The sequence below is a fragment of the Orcinus orca genome, chromosome 13 (genome assembly GCF_937001465.1).
Source record: "Orcinus orca chromosome 13, mOrcOrc1.1, whole genome shotgun sequence".
In the NCBI taxonomy this organism is placed as follows: Eukaryota; Metazoa; Chordata; class Mammalia; order Artiodactyla; family Delphinidae; genus Orcinus; species Orcinus orca.
In genome coordinates, this window is record NC_064571.1 from 40,109,388 (window position 1) to 40,133,523 (window position 24,136).

A 24,136-nucleotide genomic window follows, 5' to 3' on the forward strand; every position below is an offset into this window, starting at 1 on the left:
ACCGTTTACCCTTCCTCCTCCCCATAGCCTCAAGTCCATTCTCTAGTAAGTCTGTGTCTTTATTCCTGTTTCACCCCTAGGTTTTTCATGACATTTTTTTTTTCTTAAATTCCATATATATGTGTTAGCATACGGTATTTGTCTCTCTCTTTCTGACTTATTTCACTCTGTATGACAGACTCTAGGTCTATCCACCTCATTACAAATAGCTCAATTTCATTTCTTTTTATGGCTGAGTAATATTCCATTGTATATATGTGCCACATCTTCTTTATCCATTCATCCGATGATGGACACTTAGGTTGTTTCCATCTCTGGGCTATTGTAAATAGAGCTGCAATGAACAGTTTGGTACATGACTCTTTTTGAATTATGGTTTTCTCAGGGTATATGCCCAGTAGTGGGATTGCTGGGTCATATGGTAGTTCTATTTGTAGCTTTTTAAGGAACCTCCATACTGTTCTCCACAGTGGCTGTATCAATTTACATTCCCACCAACAGTGTAAGAGGGTTCCCTTTTCTCCACACCCTCTCCAGCATTTATTGTTTCTAGATTTTTTGATGATGGCCATTCTGACTGGTGTGAGATGATATCTCATTGTAGTTTTGATTTGCATTTCTCTAATGATTAGTGATGTTGAGCATTCTTTCATGTGTTTGTTGGCACTCTGTATATCTTCTTTGGAGAAATGTCTATTTAGGTCTTCTGTCCATTTTTGGATTGGGTTGTTTGTTCTTTTGTTATTAAGCTGCATGAGCTGCTTATAAATTTTGGAGATTAATCCTTTGTCAGTTGCTTCATTTGCAAATATTTTCTCCCATTCTGAGGGTTGTCTTTTGGTCTTCTTTATGGTTTCCTTTGCTGCGCAAAAGCTTTTAAGTTTCATTAGGTCCCATTTGTTTACTTTTGTTTTTATTTCCATTTCTCTAGGAGGTGGGTCAAAAAGGATCTTGCTGTGATTTATGTCATAGAGTGTTCTGCCTATGTTTTCCTCTAAGAGTTTGATAGTTTCTGGCCTTACATTTAGGTCTTTAATCCATTTTGAGCTTATTTTTGTGTATGGTGTTAGGGAGTGATCTAATCTCATACTTTTACATGTAGCTGTCCAGTTTTCCCAGCACCACTTATTGAATAGGCTGTCCTTTCTCCACTGTACATTTCTGCCTCCTTTGTCAAAGATAAGGTGACCATATGTGCGTGGGTTTATCTCTGGGCTTTCTATCCTGTTCCATTGATCTATCTTTCTGTTTTTGTGCCAGTACCATACTGTCTTGATTACTGAAGCTTTGTAGTATAGTCTGAAGTCAGGAAGCTCCAGCTCCATTTTTCGTTCTCAAGATTGCTTTGGCTATTCGGGGTCTTTTGTGTTTCCATACAAATTGTGAGATTTTTTGTTCTAGTTCTGTGAAAAATGCCAGTGGTAGTTTCATAGGGATTGCATTGAATCTGTAGATTGCTTTGGGTAGTAGAGTCATTTTCACAATGTTGATTCTTCCAATCCAAGAACATGGTATGTCTCTCCATCTATTTGTATCATTTTTAATTTCTTTCATCAGTGTCTTATAATTTTCTGCATACAGGTCTTTTGTCTCCTTAGGTAGGTTTATTCCTAGGTATTTTATTCTTTTTGTTGCAGTGGTAAATGGGAGTGTTTTCTTGATTTCACTTTCAGATTTTTCATCCTTAGTGTATAGGAATGCCAGAGATTTCTGTGCATTAATTTTGTATCCTGCTACTTTACCAAATTCATTGATTAGCTCTAGTAGTTTTCTGGTAGCATCTTTAGGATTCTGTATGTATAGTATCATGTCATCTGCAAACAGTGACAGCTTTACTTCTTCTTTTCCGATTTGGATTCCTTTTATTTCCTTTTCTTCTCTGATTGCTGTGGCTAAAACTTCCAAAACTATGTTGAATAAGAGTGGTGAGAGTGGGCAACCTTGTCTTGTTCCTGATCTTAGTGGAAATGCTTTCAGTTTTTCACCATTGAGGACGATGTTGGCTGTGGGTTTGTCATATATGGCCTTTATTATGTTGAGGAAAGTTCCCTCTATGCCTACTTTCTGCAGGGTTTTTATCATAAATGGGTGTTGAATTTTGTCAAAAGCTTTCTCTGCATCTATTGAGATGATCATATGGTTTTTCTCCTTCAATTTGTTAATATGGTGTATCACGTTGATTGATTTGCGTATATTGAAGAATCCTTGCATTCCTGGAATAAACCCCACTTGATCATGGTGTATGATCCGTTTAATGTGCTGTTGGATTCTGTTTGCTAGTATTTTGTTGAGGATCTTTGCCTCTATGTTCATCAGTGATATTGGCCTGTAGTTTTCTTTCTTTGTGACATCCTTGTCTGGTTTTGGTATCAGGGTGATGGTGGCCTCGTAGAATGAGTTGGGGAGTGTTTCTCCCTCTGCTATATTTTGGAAGAGTCTGAGAAGGATAGGTGATAGCTCTTCTCTAAATGTTTGATAGAATTCGCCTGTGAAGCCATCTGGTCCTGGGCTTTTGCTTGTTGGAAGATTTTTAATCACAGTTTCAATTTCAGTGCTTGTGATTGGTCTGTTCATATTTTCTATTTCTTCCTGATTCAGTCTTGGCAGGTTGTGCCTTTCTAAGAATTTGTCCATTTCTTCCAGGTTGTCCATTTTATTGGCATAGAGTTGCTTGTAGTAATCTCTCATGATCTTTTGTATTTCTGCAGTGTCAGTCGTTACTTCTCCTTTTTCATTTCTAATTCTATTGATTTGAGTCTTCTCCCTTTTTTTCTTGATGAGTCTGGCTAATGGTTTATCAATTTTGTTTATCCTTTCAAAGAACCAGCTTTTAGTTTTATTGATCTTTGCTATCGTTTCCTTCATTTCTTTTTCATTTATTTCTGATCTGATTTTTATGATTTCTTTCCTCCTACTAACTTTGGGGTTTTTTTGTTCTTCTTTCTCTAATTGCTTTAGGTGCAAGGTTAGGTTGTTTATTCGAGATGTTTCCTGTTTCTTAAGGTAAGATTGTATTGCTATAAACTTCCCTCTTAGAACTGCTTTTGCTGCATCCCATAGATTTTAAGTCGTCGTGTCTCCATTGTCATTTGTTTCTAGGTATTTTTTGATTTCCCCTTTGATTTCTTCAGTGATCACTTCGTTATTAAGTAGTGTATTGTTTAGCCTCCATGTGTTTGTATTTTTTACAGATCTTCTCTTGTGATTGATATCGAGTCTCATAGCGTTGTGGTCGGAAAAGATACTTGATACAATTTCAATTTTCTTAAATTTACCAAGGCTTGATTTGTGACCCAAGATATGATCTATCCTGGAGAATGTTCCATGAGCACTTGAGAAAAATGTGTATTCTGTTGTTTTTGGATGGAATGTCCTATAAATATCAATTAACTCCATCTCATTTAATGTATCTTTTAAAGCTTGTGTTTCCTTATTTATTTTCATTTTGGATGATCTGTCCATTGGTGAAAGTGGGGTGTTAAAGTCCCCTACTATGAATGTGTTACTGTCGATTTCCCCTTTTATGGTTGTCAGTATTTGCCTTATGTATTGAGGTGCACCTATGTTGGGTGCATAAATATTTACAATTGTTATATCTTCCTCTTGGATCGATCCCTTGATCATTATGTAGTGTCCTTCTTTGTCTCTTCTAATAGTCTTTGTTTTAAAGTCTATTTTGTCTGATATGAGAATTGCTACTCCAGCTTTCTTTTGGTTTCCATTTGCATGAAATACCTTTTTCCATCCCCTTACTTTCAGTCTGTATGTGTCTCTAGGTCTGAAGTGGGTCTCTTGTAGACAGCAAATATATGGGTCTTGTTTTTGTATCCATTCAGCCAATCTGTGTCTTTTGGTGGGAGCATTTAGTCCATTTACATTTAAGGTAATTATCGATATGTGTGTTCCCGTTCCCATTTTCTTAATTGTTTTGGGTTTGTTATTGTAGGTCTTTTCCTTCTTTTGTGTTTCTTGCCTAGAGAAGTTCCTTTAGCAGTTGTTGTAGAGCTGGTTTGGTGGTGCTGAACTCTCTCAGCTTTTGCTTGTCTCTAAAGGTTTTAATTTCTCCATCAAATCTGAATGAGATCCTTGCTGGGTAGAGTAATCTTGGTTGCAGGTTTTTCTCCTTCAACACTTTCAATATGTCCTGCCACTCCCTTCTGGCTTGCAGAGTTTCTGCTGAAAGATCAGCTGTTAACCTTATGGGGATTCCCTTGTGTGTTATTTGTTGTTTTTCCCTTGCTGCTTTTAATATGTTTTCTTTGTATTTAATTTTTGACAGTTTGATTAATATGTGTCTTGGCGTATTTCTCCTTGGATTTATCCTGTATGGGACTCTCTGTGCTTCCTGGACTTGATTAACTATTTCCTTTCCCATATTAGGGAAGTTTTCAACTATAATCTCTTCAAATATTTTCTCAGTCCCTTTCTTTTTCTCTTCTTCTTCTGGAACCCCTATAATTCGAATGTTGGTACGTTTAATGTTGTCCCAGAGGTCTCTGAGACTGTCCTCAGTTCTTTTCATTCTTTTTTCTTTATTCTGCTCTGCAGTAGTTATTTCCACTATTTTATCTTCCAGGTCACTTATCCGTTCTTCTGCCTCAGTTATTCTGCTATTGATCCCATCTAGAGTACTTTTAATTTCATTTATTGTGTTGTTCATCATTGCTTGTTTCATCTTTAGTTCTTCTAGGTCCTTGTTAACTGATTCTTGCATTTTGTCCATTCTGTTGTCCATTCTATCTCCAAGATTTCGGATCAACCTTACTATCATTATTCTGAATTCTTTTTCAGGTAGACTGCCTATTTCCTCTTCATTTGTTAGGTCTGATGGGTTTTTATCTTGCTCCTTCATCTGCTGTGTGTTTTTCTGTCTTTTCATTTTGCTTATCTTACTGTGTTTGGGGTCTCCTTTTTTGCAGGCTGAAGGTTCGTAGTTCCTGTTGTTTTTTGTGTCTGTCCCCAGTGGCTAAGGTTGGTTCAGTGGGTTGTGTAGGCTTCCTGGTGGAGGGTACTAGTGCCTGTGTTCTGGTGGATGAGGCTAGATCTTTTCTTTCTGGTGGGCGGGTCCACGTCTGGTGGTGTGTTTTGGGGTGTCTGTAGACTTATTATGATTTTGGGCTGCCTCTCTGCTAATGGGTGGGGTTGTGTTCCTGTCTTGCTAGTTGTTTGGCATAGGATGTCCAGCACTGTAGCTTGCTGGTCGTTGAGTGAAGCTGGGTGCTGGCGTTGAGATGGAGATCTCTCGGAAATTTTTGCTGTTTGATATTATGTGCAGCTGGGAGGTCTCTTGTGGATCAGTGTCCTGAAGTTGGCTCTCCCACCTCAGAGGCACAGCACTGACTCCTGGCTGCAGCACCAAGAGCCTTTCATCCACAGGGCTCCTTAATTTGGGATGATTCGTTGTCTATTCAGGTATTCCACAGATGCAGGGTATATCAAATTGATTGTGGAGCTTTAATCTGCTGCTTCTGAGGCTGCTGGGAGAGATTTCCCTTTCTCTTCTTTGTTCTCACAGTTCCCTGGGGCTCAGCTTTGGATTTAGCCCCGCCTGTGCGTGTAGGTCGCCGGAGGGCGTCTGTTCTTTGCTCAGACAGGACGGGGTTAAAGGAGCCGCTGATTCGGAGGCTCTGGCTCACTCAGGCCCGGGGGTAGGGAGGGGCATGGAGTGTGGGGCGGGCCTGCGGCGGCAGAGGCCGGCGAGACGTTGCAGCCTGAGGCGCGCCTGTGCGTTCTCCCGGGGGAGTTGTCCCTGGATCCCGGGACCCTGGCAGTGGCGGGCTGCACAGGCTCCCCGGAAGGGCGTGTGGCTAGTGACCTGTGTTCGCACACAGGCCTCCCGGTGGCGGCAGCAGCGGCCCTAGCGTCTCATGTCTGTCTCCTGGCTCCGCACTTTTAGCCGCGGCTCGCGCCCGTCCCTGGAGCTCTCTCAAGCAGCGTTCTTAATCCCCTCTCCTCGTGCACCAGGAAACAAAGAGGGACGTAAAAGTCTCTTGCCTCTTCGGCAGTTCCAGACTTCTCCCCGGACTCTCTCCCGGCCAGCCGCGGTGCACTAACGCCCTGCAGGCTGTGTTCACGCCGCCAACCTCAGTCCTCTCCCGGCGCTCCGACAAAAGCCGGAGCCTCAGCTCCCAGTCCCGCCCGCCCCGGCGGGCGAGCAGACAAGCCTCTCGACTGGCGAGTTCCGGTCGGCCCGATCCTCTGCGCTGGAATCTGTCCGCTTTGCCCTCCGCACCCCTGTTGCTGTGCTCTCCTCCGCGGCTCCCAAGCTCCCCCACTCCGCCTCCCGAAGTCTCCACCCGCGAAGGGGCTTCCTAGTGTGTGGACACTTTTCCTCCTTCACAGCTCTCTCCCGCTGGTGCAGGACCCGTCCCTATCCTTTTGTCTCTGTTTAGTTTTTTCTTTTGCCCTACCCAGGTACGTGGGGGGTTTCTTGCCTTTTGGGAGGTCTGAGGTCTTCTGCCAGCGTTCAGTAGATGCTCTGTAGGAGTTGTTCCACGCGTAGATGTATTTCTGGTGTATCTGTGGGGAGGAACGTGATCTCCGCGTCTTACTCTTCCGCCATCTTCCCCCCAATTACTTATATTTTTAAAGTTCAGTAAGACGTTATTGTCAAGTCAGTATTCATTTAGATTTACCCACTTTTATCCTTTCTGTTGCTGTTCATTTTCTCTTGCATCTCTGGGCTTTCATCTGGGATCATTTTTCTTTTAGAATTTCCTTTAGTGTGGTTCTCCTGTGGATGATCTTTCCCATATTTGCTTGTCTTTTAAAATGAAGATAAAATATATTTTCAGACAACAGACACTTAAATAGGGTATTGAATTACAGATTTGTGGGTGCTGTTGCTTCTTTCAATAAGTCATTCCATTTAAAAAAATTTTTGGCTTAAATAGTTTATACTGAGAATTCAGCCATCAGTTTTACTATTGCTTCTTTAAAGGTAAGTTTTTTCTTCATCTCTCTGATTTTAAGATTTTCTTATTGTCTTAGGTCTTCAGCAGTTTTACTGTGATGTGTCTACGTCTCTTTTTGTATTTATTTGCAAACGATTCATTCTTGAATCTGGTTTGAGCTTTAAAAAGTTAGTTTTGTAGCCATTGTTTCTTCAAGTATATGTCCTGCTTCATGATTTCATCACTTTTTGGAATTCCAGTTACATAAATGCTATATGTTTTTCATCATCTTCCTTCTCTCTTTTGCTCTTCTGTATTTTCCATCCTTTTGTCTTTTGTGTGTCTGTACTTCAGTCTAGATATTTATTTTTGACCTACCTTCCTTAAGTTGTATGTAATCTAGTATTAAAGCCATGTATTGAGATCTTAATTCCAGTTATTGAATATTTTCATTGTAAAGCTTTTGATTCTCTTAATAGTTTTCAGAACTTTGCTGAAATTCTTTATCTTAACATCTAGTGTCTTGAACATATTACTGTTACAAAGTTCAGGTCTGATAACTAATTAATCTCATTTTTTTCTTACTTTCTTTTCCCCTCTGTTTTGATTATGTGGTTTATGGTCTTGTTTTTTGGTATGCTTGATAAATTTTTTTTAACTTTGTTATAGAAAAACTTAGTCATGTGTAGAAGTAGGAAGGTTCATAGCAATGATGTTTATGAATCTGTCACTCAATCAATAATTACTAGCTCATAGACAATTTTGTTTCATTTGTATCCTCCTCATTCCCTTTCCCCCACCCACTGTATGATTTTCAAGCAAATCCAAGTATTATATGTTACCTGTATACATTTCAGTGTAGTTCTCTAAAAGACAAATACTTTAAAAATACATAACCACAAAAAAAAATACATAACCACAATATCATCATTACAACTAAAAAATTAAGAGTAATGTAATACAAAACATCTAGTGGTCAAATTTCCCTCATTGTCTGAATTTTTTAAAGTTTTATTTAATTTTTCCTTTAAAATTTGAATCAAGGTTCAGATAAAGTCTATTGTAGTTACTGATTTTTTTTTTTCTTCCCCGCTGCACAGCTTGCGGGATCTTAGCTCCCCGACCAGGGATTGAACCTGCACCCTTGGCAGTGAAAGCATGGAGTCCTAACCACAGGACTGCCAGGGAATTCCCAAACTTATTCATCTTGTAACTAGAAGTTTGTACCCTTTGACCAACATCGTCCCATTTCTTCCACCCCCCACTCTCCTGGCAACCGCCATTCTACTCTTTTTCTGTGAGTTCAGCTTTTTAAGATTTCATGTATAAGTGAGAATATATAATGTTTGTCTTTCTCCGACTTACTTCACTCAGCATAATGCCTTCAAGGTCCATCCATGTTGTCACAGATGCCTGAATTTATTCCATTATATATATGTACCACAGCTTCCTTATCCATTCATCCATCAGTGGACACGTAGGTTGCTTCCATTTCTTGGCTTTTTGTTGTGAATAATGCTGCATTGAACATGGGGGAATTACTATCTCTTTTAGATAGTAATCCATTTCCTTTGGATATGTACCCATAAGTGGGATTGCTAGATCATGTTCTATTTTTGCATTTTTTGAGGAACCTCCATACTGTTTTACACTGTGGCTGTACCAATTTACATTCCCACTTACAGTCCACCAGGGTTCCCTTTTCTCCAAATCATCAAAAACACTTGTTATCATTTGTCTTTTTTTTTTTTTTTCCTGGTATGTGGGCCTCTCACTGTTGTGGCCTCTCCCGTTGTGGAGCACAGGCTCCGGACGCGCAGGCTCAGCGGCCATGGCTCATGGGCCTAGCCGCTCTGTGGCATGTGGGGTCTTCCCAGACCGGGGCACGAACCCGTGTCCCCTGCATCGGCAGGCGGACTCCCAACTGCTGCGCCCCCAAGGAAGCCCATCATTTGTCTTTTTGATGATGGCCATTCTAACAGATGTGAGGTGATAGCTCATTGTAGTTGATTTGCAGTTCCCTGATGATTTGTGGTGTTGAACATCTTTTATGTTCCTGTTGGCTATTTGTATGTTGTCTTTGGAAGACTGTCTATTCGGGTCATTTGCCGTTTTTTAATTGGTTATTTGATTTTTTTTGCTATTGAGTTGTATGAGTTTCTTATATATATTTTTTAAATTTTTTATTATTTTTAAAGATTTTTTTGATGTGGACCATTTTTAAAGTCTTCATTGATTTTGTTACAGTATTGCTTCTGTTTTTTATGTTTTGGTTTTTTGGCTGTGAGGCATGTGGGATCTTAGCTCCCCGACCAGGGATCGAACCTGCACCCCCTGCATTGGAAGGCGAAGTCTTAACCACTGGACTGCCAGGGAAGTCTCCTTTATATATTCTAGGTATTAACTGTTTATAAGATAAATGGTTTGCAAGTATTTTCTCCCATTCTGTAGGTTGATTGTTTCTTTTGCTGTGCAGAAGCTTCTCAGTTTGATGTAGTCCTACTTGTTTATTTTGTTGTTGTTGCTTGTGCTTTTGGTTGTGATAGCCAAAAATTTGTTACCAAGACCACTGTACAGTAACTTTTCTTCTCTGTTTTTGGTTTTAGGTCTTATATTTGAGTCTTTAATCCATTTTAAGTTAATTTTTGTGTATGGTGTAAGATAAGGATCCAGTTTCACTCTGTTGTGTGTAGCTATTCAGTTTTCCCAACACCATGTATTGAAGACTGTTCTTTCCCCGTTGAATATTCTTGCCTCACTTGCCAAATATTAGTCAACCATTTACGCATGAGTTTATTTCTGACCTTTTCATTCTGTTCCGTTGGTCTGTGTGTCTCTTTTTTTTTTTGTGTGTGTGTGTCTCTTTTTATTCCAGTACTGTTTTATCATAATTTTTTAAAAATTATCATAATTTTGTAATATAATTTGAAATCAGGAAGTGTGATGCCTCTGGCTTTGTTCTTTCTTAGGTTTGCTCTGACTATTCGGAGTCTTTTGTTGTTTCATGTGAATTTTAGGATTTTTTTTTTCCTTGAAAGATGCCACTGAAAGTTTGAGGGATGTCATTGAACTTTTAAATGGTTTTGGGTAGTATGGACATTTTAACAATATTAATTCTTCTGCTTTGTGAACATAGGATATCTTTCCATTTATTTGTGTCTTCTTTCATTTCCTTCATCATTTTCTTGTAGTTTTCACCTTCTTGCTTAAGTTTACTTCTAAGTATTTATTTTTGATGTTATTGTAAATGGGATTGTTTTCTTTCTTTTTCAGGTAGTTCATTGTTAGTGTATTGAAATGTAACTGATTATGTTGATATTGTATTCTGCAACTTTACTGGATTTGTTTATTTAGTTGTTTGTTTTTGGTGGAGTCTTTAGGATTTTTTTATATATGAGGTCATGTCATCTACAAACATGATACTCATCTCAGGTATGAATCCCACTTGATGATAGTGTATAATGCTTTTAATGTGCTGTTGAAGTTGGTTTGCTAGTATTTTGTTGAAGAATTTTTACATGTATGTTCATCAGGAATATTGACCCGTAATTTTCTTTTCTTGTATCCTCATTGGGCTTTGGTATCAGGGTAATGCTGGCTTTCACTGTAAAATGAGTTTGGGAGTGTTCCTTCCTCTTCAGTTTTTTTTAAGGATTTGAAAAGGATTGGTGTTAATTATTCTTTAAATGTTTGGTAGAATTCACCTGTGAAACCATCTGGTCCTTGGCTTTTCTTTGTTGGAAGGTTTTGATTACTAATTCAATTCCCTTACTCATTATTGGTCTGTTCACATTTTCTATTTCTTCATGGTTCAGTCTTTGTAGGTTGTATGTTTCTAGATATTTATCCATTTTTCTAGGTTGTCTAATTTGTTGGCTTATAATTGTTCATAGTAGTTTCTTAAGATCCATCAGTTGTAATACCTCAGTTGTCTCCTCTGTCATTTCTGATTTTGAGTGCTTTCTCTTCTTTTCTTAGTCTAGCTAAGGATTTGTCCTTTTTTTTTAATCTTCTTAAAGAACCAGCTTTTAGTTTCATGGATTCTTTTCCTGTTTTTCAAGTTTCTATTTCCTTTATTTCTGTTCTGATGTTTGTTATTTTCTTCCTTCAGCTAACTTTGGGCTTAGTTTGTTCTTTTTCTGGGCTTAGTTTGTTCTTTTTCTAGTTTCTTGAGGTGTAAAGTTAGGTAGTTTATTTGAGGGTTTTTTTCCCCCCCTTAACATAACATTTATCTCTGTAAGTTTCTCTCTTAAAACTATGTTTGCTGCATTCCCTAAGTTTTGGTATGTTGCATTTCCACTTTTGTCTCAAGATATTTTTTGATTTCCCTTTTGACTACTTTGACTCATTGGTTGTTCATATATACGTTGTATATTTTATTTTTTAAAAATATTTATTTGGCTGTGCCAAATCTTGGTCACAGCACGCAGGATCTTTAGTTGTGGCGTGTGGGCTCCTTTTTTTTTTTTTTTTTTTTTAAGTTGCAGCATATGGGATCTTTTTAGTTGTGGCATGCGGGATCTTTAGTTGCGGCATGCAAACTCTTAGTTGTGGCATGTGGGATCTAGTTCCCTGACCAAGGATCAAACCTGGGCCCCCTCATTGGAAGCGCGGAGTATTAGCCACTGGACCACCAGGGAAGTCCCCGTATGTTGTTTAATATCCATGTATTTGTGAATTTTCCGGCTTTCCTCCTGTTTCTCATCTCTATTTTATACCACTGTGGCTTGAAAAGATAATTGGTATGATTTCTATCTTCTTAAATTTGCTAAGACTTCTTTTTTGACCTAACATATGACCTGGAGAATGTTCCATATGTGCTTGAGGAGAATGTGTGTTCTGCTGTTGGATGGAATGTTCTATGTATGTCTGCTAGGCTCATTTGTTGTAAAGTATAGTTCAAGTTCATTGTTTCCTTGTTGATCTTCTGTCTGATCTATCCATTGTTGAAAGTGGGATATTGAAGTTTCTTACTATTTTTGTATTATTTCTCTCTTCGGATCTGTTAGTATGTGCTTAATATATTTAGATACTCTGATGGGTGCATATATATTTGCTGTTTTTGTATTCTCTTGATAAATTCACCTCTTTATCATCATAAAATGACCTTCTTTGTCTTCTGTTACAGACTTAGGCTTAAAGTGTATTTTGTGTGGTATAAATACAGCTATTCCTTCTTTCTTTTTGTTTCCATTTGCATGGAATATATTTTTCCATCCCTTCACTTTGAATCTGTGTGTGTCCTTAAAGTTGTAGTGAGTCTCTTTCATGCCACATCTAGTTGGATCCTGTATTTTTTTTAAAATTTATTTAATTTATTTAATTTTTGACTTCTCATTTTGTGTATTTTTCTGATTTCATTGAATTGTTTTTTTGTATTTTCTTGTAGCTCACTGGTCTTCCTTAAAACAACTTCTTTGAATTATTTATTGGACAAATTGCAGATCTCCATTTTCTTGGAATTGGTTACTTGAAAATTATTGTGTTCCCTTAGTGGTTTAATGTCACCTTGATTTTTCATGTTCCATGATGTCTTGAATTGCTGTTTTTGCATGTGGAGAAGCAGTCATTTCCTCCAGTTTTTACTGACTGGCTTTGGGAGAGACATATCTTCTGATAGCCCTGTTAAGAATTCTGAGCCTAGGGCTTCCCTGGTGGCGCAGTGGTTAAGAATCCACCTGCCAGTGCAGGGGACACACAGGTTCAAGCCCTGGTCCAGGAAGATCCCACATGCCGTGGAGTAACTAAGCCCGTGTGCCACAACTACTGAGCCTGCGCTCTAGAGCCCACGTGCCGCAACTACTGAAGCCCGCGTGCCTAGAGCCCGTGTCCCACAGCAAGAGAAGTTGCTGCAATGAGAAGCCCGCACACTGCAACAAAGAGTAGCCCCCACTCGACGCAACTAAAGAAAGCCCGCGCGCAGCAACGAAGACCCAATGCAGGCATAAATAAATAAATGAACGAATGAATGGATTCTGAGTGTTTCTCAGACCTTTATTGATTGATTGATTGATTGATTGCGTTGAGTCTTCATTGCTGCGCTTGAGCTTTCTCTAATTACAGCGAGCAGGGACTATTCTTCATTGCAGTGTGTGGGCTTCTCATTGTGGTGACTTCTCTTGTTGCGGAGCACGGGCTCTAGGCGTGCAGGCTTCAGTAGTTACGGCACGCGGGCTCATTAGTTGTGGCTCATGGGCTCTAGAGTGCAGGCTCAGTAGTTGTGGCGCACAGGCTTAGTTGCTCCGCAGCATGTGGAATCTTCCCAGACCAGGGCCTGAACCCATGTCCCCTGCATTGACAGGTGGATTCTTAACCTCTGCGCCACCAGGGAAGTCCATCTCAGACCTTTTGTTTTTCATTTGCGGTACGTGGGCCTCTCACTGCTGTGGCCTCTTCCGTTGTGGAGCACAGGCTCCGGACGCACAGACTCAGCGGCTGTGGCTCACGGTCCCAGCTGCTCCGCGGCATGTGGGATCTTCCCGGACCAGAGGACGAACCCGTGTTCTCTGCATCGGCAGGCGGACTCTCAACCACTGCGCCACCAGGGAAGCCCCATCTCAGACCTTTTTTAACGGATATATCTGCTCCTCATTTCTTGTTCTGTTTTGGAAGGTAATTCTAAGATTGTTGCTGTCTCCTGATCATACAAAGCCAGATTGAGTGCTGACAGTCTCTCATGTGCTTTTCCTACAGCAGTGCTGAATTCTCAAGTTTGTGTACTTTCTCCCACTTCTGCAGGGTCTGGACAGCTTTTTGCACATGCTGTTAATTGTCTGTGAAGGTTTGCTTTTGCTGCCCTTAGGGGTGCAGACAAGGAGCCAGCCACAGGGTGGGAGTGTGTGTGAGTGAGGTACATGGAGAGTTGGGGGTTCTTATGTGGGTTGGGGGCATCCTCAGACAAGATCTTTCTTGGCACTGTGCTGTGCTGCCTTGGGAGAAGGGTGTCACAGGTAAAGTGAAACTGTTCCTCTTACTCTCTTCAGTGTGTCCAGTCTTGGATTTTATTTTATTTTATTTTTTGCTTCGGAAATTCTCTGCCGTACTCCCAGACTTTCACAAAGGCACTGTTGTCCATGGTGATTGTCAGCATCAGTGTTCTTTGGGAGGAAGATGGTAGAAAACTTACATTTTGCTATTTTGATGACATCACTCTCTGCTGATGTACTTTATATGACCAAAGCTTAGATTTTTTTTTGTATAACTTTATTAAAATGGAAATAAACTTTATGTGCTATGTGTATCTGACATTTTTTTCATTTAGTATATCACTGTAAGTTATCTGTGTTGCTTATTAGCGTATTAGAAGTTTGCTGCTTTTTACAGTTGAATAGAAAACTAATTTTTTTTAAATCAGTCCACTCTTTGGACAGGTGATTTGTTTTTAGTTTGAGGCTGCTTGAATAATTTGTTTTGTTTATTTTGCTTTTGTTTGTTTTGTTTTGCTTGGTTGGTTATCTGCCTGGACTAATTTTATAGATTCTGGCTGCCCTGCTGTTTATAGTCACTGACATGTGTTTTTTTTTTTTTTTAAATACATAATTCTTATCCTTTTTTGTTCTTGCTATTTATCTGTTGAAGAAACTACTGATTCCATGGATCATTTAGCCCATAAAGGTTTTTTGTTTTGGATGTTGCTTATTGTATCCTTGTGGGATTATTGAACATGTTTTTCTGTCTCCTCTATTTCTGTAATTTGATTATTAGATTTAGAGGCTTGATCAGATTTCGATTAGATTTCTTGGCAAGACTTTTATAGAATGTGTTGTATTCTTCCATCAGAGGGCAAAAAATGTCATGTTGTTGCTTTTTTTTGTACTGCCAGCAACCATTGCCTAGATCTTTTATTTCATTTGTAGTTGCAAAATGGTGATATTCGAATCCTATCATTTTTCTTCATCAGCTGGTCTGTTGCTATAAGGAGAAACTTCCTTTTATTACCCATTTAGTTACTTTGAATTACCATTAGTACAGGAAGGCAGGGTAAATGTCTCATTTTCCCCTTTTATTTACCAGTTTTCAAACAGTGAGTTCTTTAAAATTTTAACATTTGATTGGTAATTGGTCCCTTTTTGAGGATCATTATAAAATTATGTAATTAAAAATAATGTTTTTGCCTTTATTCACCTAACTTTTGGGGGGTTATTTCATATTAGTTTATAAAGAGCATTTCCCTCCACTTTTTTTTTTCTGATGCATAGTTTTCCATTGTCAGGATGAATTTAACTTGTTTTCTATTGATAGGCATCTAGGTTATTTCCAGTCTTCTGGTATTAAGAACAATGCTAAGTTGAATATCAATGAGTATTATTTTGGATGAGAAAAAAATGTGTAGAAAATGATGCTTAAAATAATACTCAGAGTTATCAGTGCATTCTTTTATTTATTTATTTATTTGTTTGTTTTTGGCTATGTTGGGTCTTCGTTGCTGCACCCAGGCTTTCTCTAGTTGCGGCGAGCGGGGGCTACTCTTGATTGCTGTGCGTGGGCTTTGCATTGCGGTGGCTTTTCTTGTTGTGGGGCACGGGCTCTAGGTGCATGGGCTTCAGTGGTTGTGGCACACAGGCTCAGTAATTGTGGCTCGTGGGCTCTAGAGTGCAGGCTCAGTAGTTGTGACGCACGGGCTTAGTTGCTCCACGGCATGTTGGATCTTCCTGGACCAGGGCTTGAACCCATGTCCCCTGCATTGGCAGGTGGATTCTTAACCACTGCGCCACCAGGGAAGCCCAGTGCATTTTTGATTTTGATAAATATTGTCAGATTGTTTTTACTGATGTATGAAAGCACTTGTTTTCTCTTGAGTTTATCAAGACTAGGTATTATTTAAACTCTTTGCAAACCTGGTAAGAAAAATAATAGTGTTTCAGTGGTATGTTTGAACCCCATGTGTATCATTTTTTCTTTTTTTAATCCCTTTTTTCTTCAGTTTTTCTTTTCCAATCTGTTTTTTGAACTCAGAGATTACTCTTTCGTAAAGACTTTTCCTGGCTTGTAGTTCCTTTGAAGTTTGCTTTTTCGTTGTTTTTATCTGTAATTGAACTTTTTATATGCTCAGACGTATCAATTTAGAACACTTTAAGAATGCCAGTCTTTGTTTCTGCCATCTTCTATACTGTTATCTAGTGTTTCAGTTGGCTTTAAAGACTCCCAGACTACAGACAGCACCTGACTTATGACGGTTTGGCTTACAACTTTTCAACTTTCTGATGGTGAGAAAGTGATATACATGCACTGGAAACTGTACTTTGAAGTTTGGTCTTTTCCTGGGCTAGCGATACGGGTATGATACTCTTGGCTTAAGGATGGACAGCAGCAGTAAGCTGTAGCTCTCAGTCAGCCTTGCTCTCAGTCAACTTTGCAGTCATGAGGGTAAACAGCTGATACACTTAGCCATTCTGTACCCATAGGTCCATTCTGTTTTTCCCTTTAAGTACAGTATTTAATAAATTGCATTAGATATTCAACACTTTACTATAAAATAGGCTTCGTGTTAGATGATTTTATCCAGCTGTAGGCTGATGGAAGTGTTCTGAGTGTATTTAAGGTAGGCTAGGCTAAGCTGTGATGTTTGGTAGGTTAGGTGTAATAAATGCATTTTCACAATTTATGGTATTTTCAACTTAAAATGAGTTTATCGAGATGTAATTCCATTGTAAGTTGAGAAATAGCTGTAATAAGTATTTTATTTTGTTAATATTTTGTCAGTTTGCTTATTTAGGTTTACCCATGTATTTATTTCCTTCTTTACCATTTTTCTTTCTTCTTGCTCTTAGATTCTTGGCCTTTTTCTTTTTTTTTCTTTTGAGGAACCTCGTAATCTTTTTAAAATTTGATTTTCTATTCATGGCTTATCAATGATAAGCATATCCATTTGTCCAAAGTTTTATTTCACCCTTCCTCTTGAGGTCTACCCTGGGTATCAAATTCTAGGTTGAGGTTTACTTGGGTGTAAAATTCTAGATTGGCCATTTTAATGTTTTGAAGATTTTATTCTTTCAGTCAGAAGTCTGCCTCTCAGAATCTGTATTTTTGTTACTCTATGTAGTCTTTTTTTCTTTGAAGCTTTTACTAAAACTTTCTATGACAAATTTCTAATATATGCAAAAGAATAATATACTTACGGTATTAAAAGGTGAAATTTGTCTGGCAGTAGTTCATCCAAGTTCGTAACCATGTAGTACCTTTCTTTAATTGGCTTATATTCACTTAATTGTCCCTTTGAATAGTCTTTTAAATGTGTTTGTAACTAGGTCAAGTAGTAGATCATTTAACATTTTACTTTCAAGACAACAGGTCTTAAAGTATTCATGATTTATCAATGTTGATAGAATTTTCTGACAGCATCTTGTTACATAATTTAGTGAATCAAGCCTTAGATATATTAGCTGCTTCAACAGCTTTATTTTGTTTTCCCATTCTCCTATTTAGCAGTTATCTAGTACACTATGTTTCTCTCTCTTAATTCTTCTTTTGCACATGATGATCCTTCTGACTAGGATTCCATCCCCTGTGGCCTTCTTTGCCATCACTCCCTCCTTCCTATTCCTTTCCTGCTGTCCTTCTTGCTTCCCTTTTTACTAACTTCTGTCTTTCAGTTAGTTGTTATTTCTTTTAGGGAACTTTCCTTAGTCCTTTCCAAGATTGTGTTTCCATGTCCTGCTTATTAGGTTAAAAAAAAAAAAGTTGCAAAGAATTGATGCTGAGTTGTTTAAAAAAAGTTCTCTTGAACTAGGTATTGTTCAAACAGATTGGGAAGTTTTTAAAAAGTCTAGAAAGTGTTCTGTATTTAGATTGCTCTGCAATTTGAGTAAGTGTTTAAATTACTGTAATAGAATGCTGGAATGGAAATGATAGCCAATGCACTGCTTTTGTTTCTTTTGAAATATACGATGCAGAACTCTAGTCAGTGGACTGAAACCCTAAGAAAAGGCCCTATGTCAGAAGATTGGTGAATGTGTATTAATAAGTTTTAAAATCAAGCATTAGTCTCGTAATTTCTGTATACCCAAGGAACAACTCAGGCTAGGAGTGCTGGCTAGTACTGGTCCCCTGGAGCTGTCTGTACTTACGTTAGCCATTTTACCCACCTAGGTGGGTCTCAGCGGCTAACCTTGGTGCTGGCCAGGGTTCTGGATAGGGCCCAGGTTCTTGTAATTCCTGTTCTTTTGGGACTTTGCTGATAAGAAGTTATGTGAGGTTGTGTTCAGCACCTTTGGCTTGGTGAGCAGTCATGAATTTTTTCATCTGATGAGTTGTGAGATTGTATATGAGAATACTTACCCTTTACTTGGGGTAAGATCCGGGTCATGACTACTAATGGTTTCTCAGTAGATTCCTGGGTTATGCCTCCTGTCCTCTCATGTTTCCTTTTGGGGTGATGCTTGCCATCATACTATCATACTGTTCATTTCTGATCTTGAAGTTTTTATGAGCATTTTCTTCTTTTTAAATTTAAGTGACAAGAACCATTTACTTTTCACCCTATTTCCACCCTTCTACCTCACGCATTGTGTCAGTTGGGTACATTTCTTTCAGTTACTGAATTTCCTTTCCTTGCTTTTGGGGAATGGCATCTCTGGCACCCAGGTATTACCCAGCCTTAATGTTTCCAATTCCACTTGGAAATCTTCTCTTGGGCTGTATTTGGTATTCTTTAGATCTATGTGATAATTCCTCCACCTTGCTCTTTTCCCAGTCCAGGTGGTTGGCCCTTTAGAGTTGGAATTACAGTTCCTCTTCTATAGGAAATAGGTGGAAAGATTTCTTGAACTTGCCTTCCTCCCTACTTCCTTTATTTGCTTATAAATATTATACTGTGGACTTTAATGGATCTTTGATTTGTAAAGATCAGTGGCTTCTTTTAAACTGCAGTGTGGGGTACTCTATCTCCCTTTTTTAAAATTAATTAAACATTCTTAAAATTGTAAAAAACACAACAAATTTTCTCATCTTCACCATCTTTTAAAATTACTGAAGTATAGTTCATTTACAGTGTTGTTCCTGGTGTACACAGAGTGATTCAGTTATACATATGTATTCTTTTTCATATTCTTTTTCAGTATAGGTTATTACAAGATACTGAATACAGTTCCCTCTACAGTAGGACCTCGTTTATCTCATCTTAACCATTTTTAAGTGTACAATTCAGTAGTGTTAAGAATATTCACATTGTTGGGACTTCCCTTGTGGTCCAGTGGGTAGGACTCTGTGCTCCCAACGCAGGGTCGCGGGTTCAATCCCTGGTCGGGCAACTAGATCCCATATGCATGCCACAACGAAGATCCCGCGTGTTGCAACTAAGACCCAGCACAGCCAAAATAAATAAATATTTTAAAAAAAGGATATTCACATTGTTATGCAACAGATCTTTAGAACTTTTTCATCTTGAAAACTAAAACTGTACCCATTAAACAACTCCTCATTTCTCTCTCCCCCTGACAACCACCATACTACTTTGTTTCTATGGATTTGATTACTCAAGATACCTCATTTAAGTAGAATCATACAGTATTTTGTCTTTTTGTGACTTTTTGTGGCTTATTTACTTAACGTGATGTTCTCAAGGTTCATTCATTTTGTAGCATGTGATGGGATTTCCTTCCTTTTTAAGGCTGAATAACATTCCTCTCTCTGTATACACCACTTTTTGTTTATTCATCTCTCTGTGTGCATTTGGGTTACTTATGTCTCTTGCCGATTGTGAATAATGCTGCTGTGAACATAGGTGTACAGATATCTCTTTGAGGTTCTGCTTTCAATTCTTTTTTCATATATATACCCAAAAGTGGGATTGCTGAATCATATGGTAATTCTTTTTAAAATGTTTTGAGGAACTGCTGTATTCTTTTCAATAGTAATTGCACCAATTATTATTCCCACCAACAGTGCTCAAGGGTTTCAGTTTCTACATATCCTCATCTATACTTGTTATTTTATGATTTTTTTTTAACAGTAGCCATCCTAAGGCGTGTGAAGTGATATCTCATTGTGGTTTTTATTTGTGTACTTAGTTTTGAAATCATGAAATGAGTCTTCCAACTTTGTTCTTGTTTTTCAAGATTGTTTTGGTTATTTGGGGTCCCTTGAAATTCCATACAAGTTTAAGGGTAGAATTTTCCATTTCTGCAAAAACGTTGGGATTTTGGTAGGGATTGTATTGACTCTATAGATCACTTCGGACATTATTGACATTTAATGATGTTAAATGTTCCATGAATATGAGATTTGTTCCTATTGTACCTGATATCTTTCAGCAACTTTTTGTAGTTGTCAGTTTTCAAGTCTTTCGCCTCCCTGGTTTAGTTTATTCCTAAGTTTTTTATTCTTTTTGATGCCTGTGTTCTTAATTTCCTTTTCAGATTGTTCATTATTAGTATATAGAAATGCAGTGGATTTTTGTACGTTGACTTTGTGTCCTGTCACTTTACTGAAATCATTTATTCTAACAGTTGTGTGTGTGTGTTTGTGTGGACTATAGCGGTTCCTACATATAAAATCATGCCACCCATGAACAGAGGTAATTTTAGTACTTCCTTTCCAATTTCTTCTTCTTGCCTAATTGCTCTGACTAGAACTTCCGGTAGTGTGTTGAATAGAAGTTGTGAAAGCAGCTACTTTGTCTTGATCCTGATTATAGAGTAGAAGCTTTCAGTCTTTCACTATTGAGTATGATGTTTGCTGTCTGGAGAGGTCTATTTTGTCTGGCTCTGAGAAAGATGTACTTCCCTTCCCTTTCTGGTTATGGGGTAGATATAATGAAATAGTAAGCTTATGTTGATGAGCAGTTAGGTTGCCAGTTGGGCCTCAGGTGGGGTACGTGTTTCTCACCACACGTGTGTGTTTCCCAGAATGTGTGCCATTTGCGTTTTGTGTTAGAGAAGGATATGATCTTTGCAACCACTCTGTTCCCTGTGTTTTCAGGCCAGGGAAGGAAAACTGTTACTGTCTACTGTGGTCTCTTCTTCTTGATGAAATCACACAAGCCAAGAGCTTGCTTTTAGTAGTTACCTTATCTTATCCCCCACTATATCTTACTTCATCATGGTTGCTAGGTTTTGTTGTTGGGATCTTCTTCCTGATGGGCATTAGTGTCTTTGGCTTCCAGGGCCGCCTCAGGTGCTGTTTACCTTGTTACCTATTTGTTTGGCATATACTCTTGCCCTGTGATTTTTCCTTCTCTCTCTGCCCAAGAGAATTTTTTTACCTGCCTTGGTCTAGTCAGTATTATCAGAGAGAAATCTTCCAACCTCCTACTTGCACTTCAAGCATTTCTGGAGCTGAGTAAGGGAAGAGTGCTGTAAGTCTCAACATGGAGTATATAGTCTGATCTAGAACAAGGTGAGGTTTTTTTTAAAATGAAAATTAAGACATACGCAGTTGGTAAATAGAGGGATGATATTAATATAATGGAACATCTTAATGGTTCATATGGGATTTCCCCCATCACATTAATGTTTTATAGTGATTCATGCAAGCTTTCTTGTGATTAAAGAGAGGACCCTACTGGTACATGAGAAAACAGTGACAAAGCTGACATTCCTCAAAAATGCCTTCTTGTGCATACAGTGATTGGTTTATTGCCTTCAGGGACCCCTGTGTTTTCTACTTTGTAGAGCTGTGTGGAGAAGGAAGTAGGTGCCAAGTCATTAAAATGATGGAGCTATGAGGATGGTTTTTTTTGGAAATGACCTTTATTAGAATTGAATGCCCTCAGGCACCTTCATATCAAAAGATGAAGCATGAATCTCATGGGTTAAAGTTGCAGAAGATTGATTGACACTGGTTAGTGCAGATACCAGTAGAGATTTAACTGTGCTAGTATTTTTTTAAATTTTAAATCAGACTAGTTATTGGTTTTGTCAGTGTTCTGGTTATAAAGTTTCATAGGTTTTGAGTAGTCTGCTTCTAATGTTTTATTGTTAGTCTCATTTTCTTTATTGTAAGGTTTTATATCACATGAGGCTTCTTAGCAGTGCTTACATGACACAGTAGGAAATGCCTGTACAGAGAGATTAAATGTTTTCAGTATGATACCTCCTGGCTTTCAGCTACCTGATTGTGCAAAACCCAGCTCTCTCTGGTTCAACATCTCCGGAGAGCAAACATAGTCTTTTAGAGATCGTGTGTGTGTGTGTGTGTGTGTGTGTGTGTGTGTGTGTGTGTGTGTGTGTGTGGGGGGGTGATGAGGGTTTGTCTAACTGCTTCTTAATAAGACTTTAATATTTTTTAGCCCCACTTGTATTCCTTCTTTTAGAAGTACTCAGTGTTTCTAATTCCTGAGGCTCTCTGAGACAAAGTTAGCATCGAATTGGTCAATAATTAACCAAGATTTATTTTCTTTAGTGAAAGTAAAAAAAAAAAAATTATTGGAAATATTTGTATTTGTAAATCTAGCTTTTTTTTTAAGTGTTGACTTTTTTTTTTGGCCATGCCTTGTGGCACGTGGGGATCTTAGTTCCCTGGCCGGGGATTGAACCCATGCCTCCTGCAGTGGAAGCGTGGAGTCTTAACCATTGGACCACCAGGGAAGTCCCTGTTGGCTTTAATATTGGTTTGGCATTATTAATTCATAATTTAAAAGTTACTTTTTCTATTTTCTTTCAGTATCCGATATAGAAGGTGGTGATGGACTGCAGCTCAGAAAGGAACATACTCTCAAAATATTTGCTTATATCAATTCCTGGACACAGAGGTATGCATCTTTATGTATTTTGAAGAGTAACTTTGTCAGTTGTGTTTTGTTTTACATTTTTATTTTTTGTTTTTGGCCATGCCACACGGCTTGTGGGATCTTAGTTCCTTGACCAGGGTAGGAACCCGTGCCCCCTGCAGTGAAAGCACGGAGTCCTAACCACTGGACCACTTGGGAATTCCCAGTTGTATTTTATTTTATTTTTTATTTATTTATTTTTGGCTGCGTTGGGTCTTCATTGCTGCACGCGGGTTTTCTCTAGTTGTGGCAAGTGGGGGCTACTTTTCGTTGCCGTGCATGGGCTTCTCATCGCGGTGGCTTCTCTTGTTGCAGAGCATGGGCTCTAGGCATGCGGGCTCAGTAGTTGTGGCTCGTGAGTTCTAGAGCCACAGGCTCAGTAGTTGTGGTGCACGGGCTTAGTTGCTTGGCGGCATGTAGGATCTTCCCAGACCAGGGCTTGAACCCATGTCCCCTGCATTGGCAGGCAGATTCTTAACCACTGAGCCACCAGAGAAGCCCATAAATGAAATTTTGATATGTACAGTTTTAGGTAGTAATTTGTAGGCTTCATTAGAATATCAAAGGATGTAGAGACTCTCTGCCTTTATATCATGCTGTTCCAGAATATAGTGATTAAGAGTAGTATGGCCTTGAGCCAGATAGATGTGGCTTCCAGTCCTGCTTCATCACTTGTGTACTAGGTGATTATGACAAATTAGTTAACTTCTGTAAGCTCTTACCTCCTCATTTGTGAAATGAGTAATAATAAAGCTACTACTATCTTCATGAGGTTGTGAAGAAACAAAATACTTAACATGGTGTCTGACAAAAGAACTTAATAAATACCTATTTTAATTAAAATTGTTGAAACATTTTAGAAAATGAAATATATATTGAAGGGTACATAAGCTAAGGCATGAAAAGTCAAATTGGAAAATAGTGTGTAATATTTATAATTCTATTCACATGTTAGTAAGTATTAACAGTTTTTAGCTGATAGTAAAAAAGTACCAAAAAGTAGAATTGACACTGGTTAGTGCAGATACCAGTAGTAAAAAGTACCACTTTTAATTGTTACACTCTTAATTGTTCATGCTGATAGAAGAGAGAAATGACAATAAAATATACAGTTGGATCACAGTGCTTTAGAGTAAAAATTTTTTGCCTGTTTCCCTGCTCTGCCCTCCCCCCATCCTGTTTCTCTCTAGGGCATCAAAAAATATTGTCCAGATTAAGACTGTGGTTCTTGTAGGGGATAAAAAGCTACTAATAAAGCACAGTTAATTTACAAAAGAAATTCTTAACTTGGTGGCCCATGACCATGGAAGGTCCATAAATGTACCTTAGTGCACGAATGGATCGGATCCATGACATCTCATACAAAATGTTCTCTGTAGATTTTCTGGGAGAAAAGTGTTAACTTTCAAAAGATTATCAATAATCAAGAATCATTTTTTCTAATATGTTGGTTGACCAGAATATAACTGAAGGAGAATGTTCACTTAAAAAAACAATATGTTAAGAATTTAATATTTATAGAAATTTCAAAGGCTTT

At 38.5% G+C, this 24,136-nt stretch overlaps 1 protein-coding gene across 8 annotated transcripts in view; it reads left to right on the forward strand.

Moving 5' to 3' along the window:
* The window catches only part of USP34 (ubiquitin specific peptidase 34), a 239,150-nt gene that overhangs the window by 23,659 nt on the left and 191,355 nt on the right, over window positions 1–24,136 (forward strand). For 7 of the 8 annotated variants that reach the window (XM_004280652.4, XM_033407232.2, XM_033407234.2 and 4 more), the window contains exon 2: window positions 22,494–22,581. In XM_004280652.4, the coding sequence (XP_004280700.1) occupies window positions 22,494–22,581 (88 nt within the window). Of the gene's footprint in view, window positions 1–22,493; window positions 22,582–24,136 lie in introns of those variants that run through there. The other variant, XM_033407233.2, reaches the window with a different exon arrangement.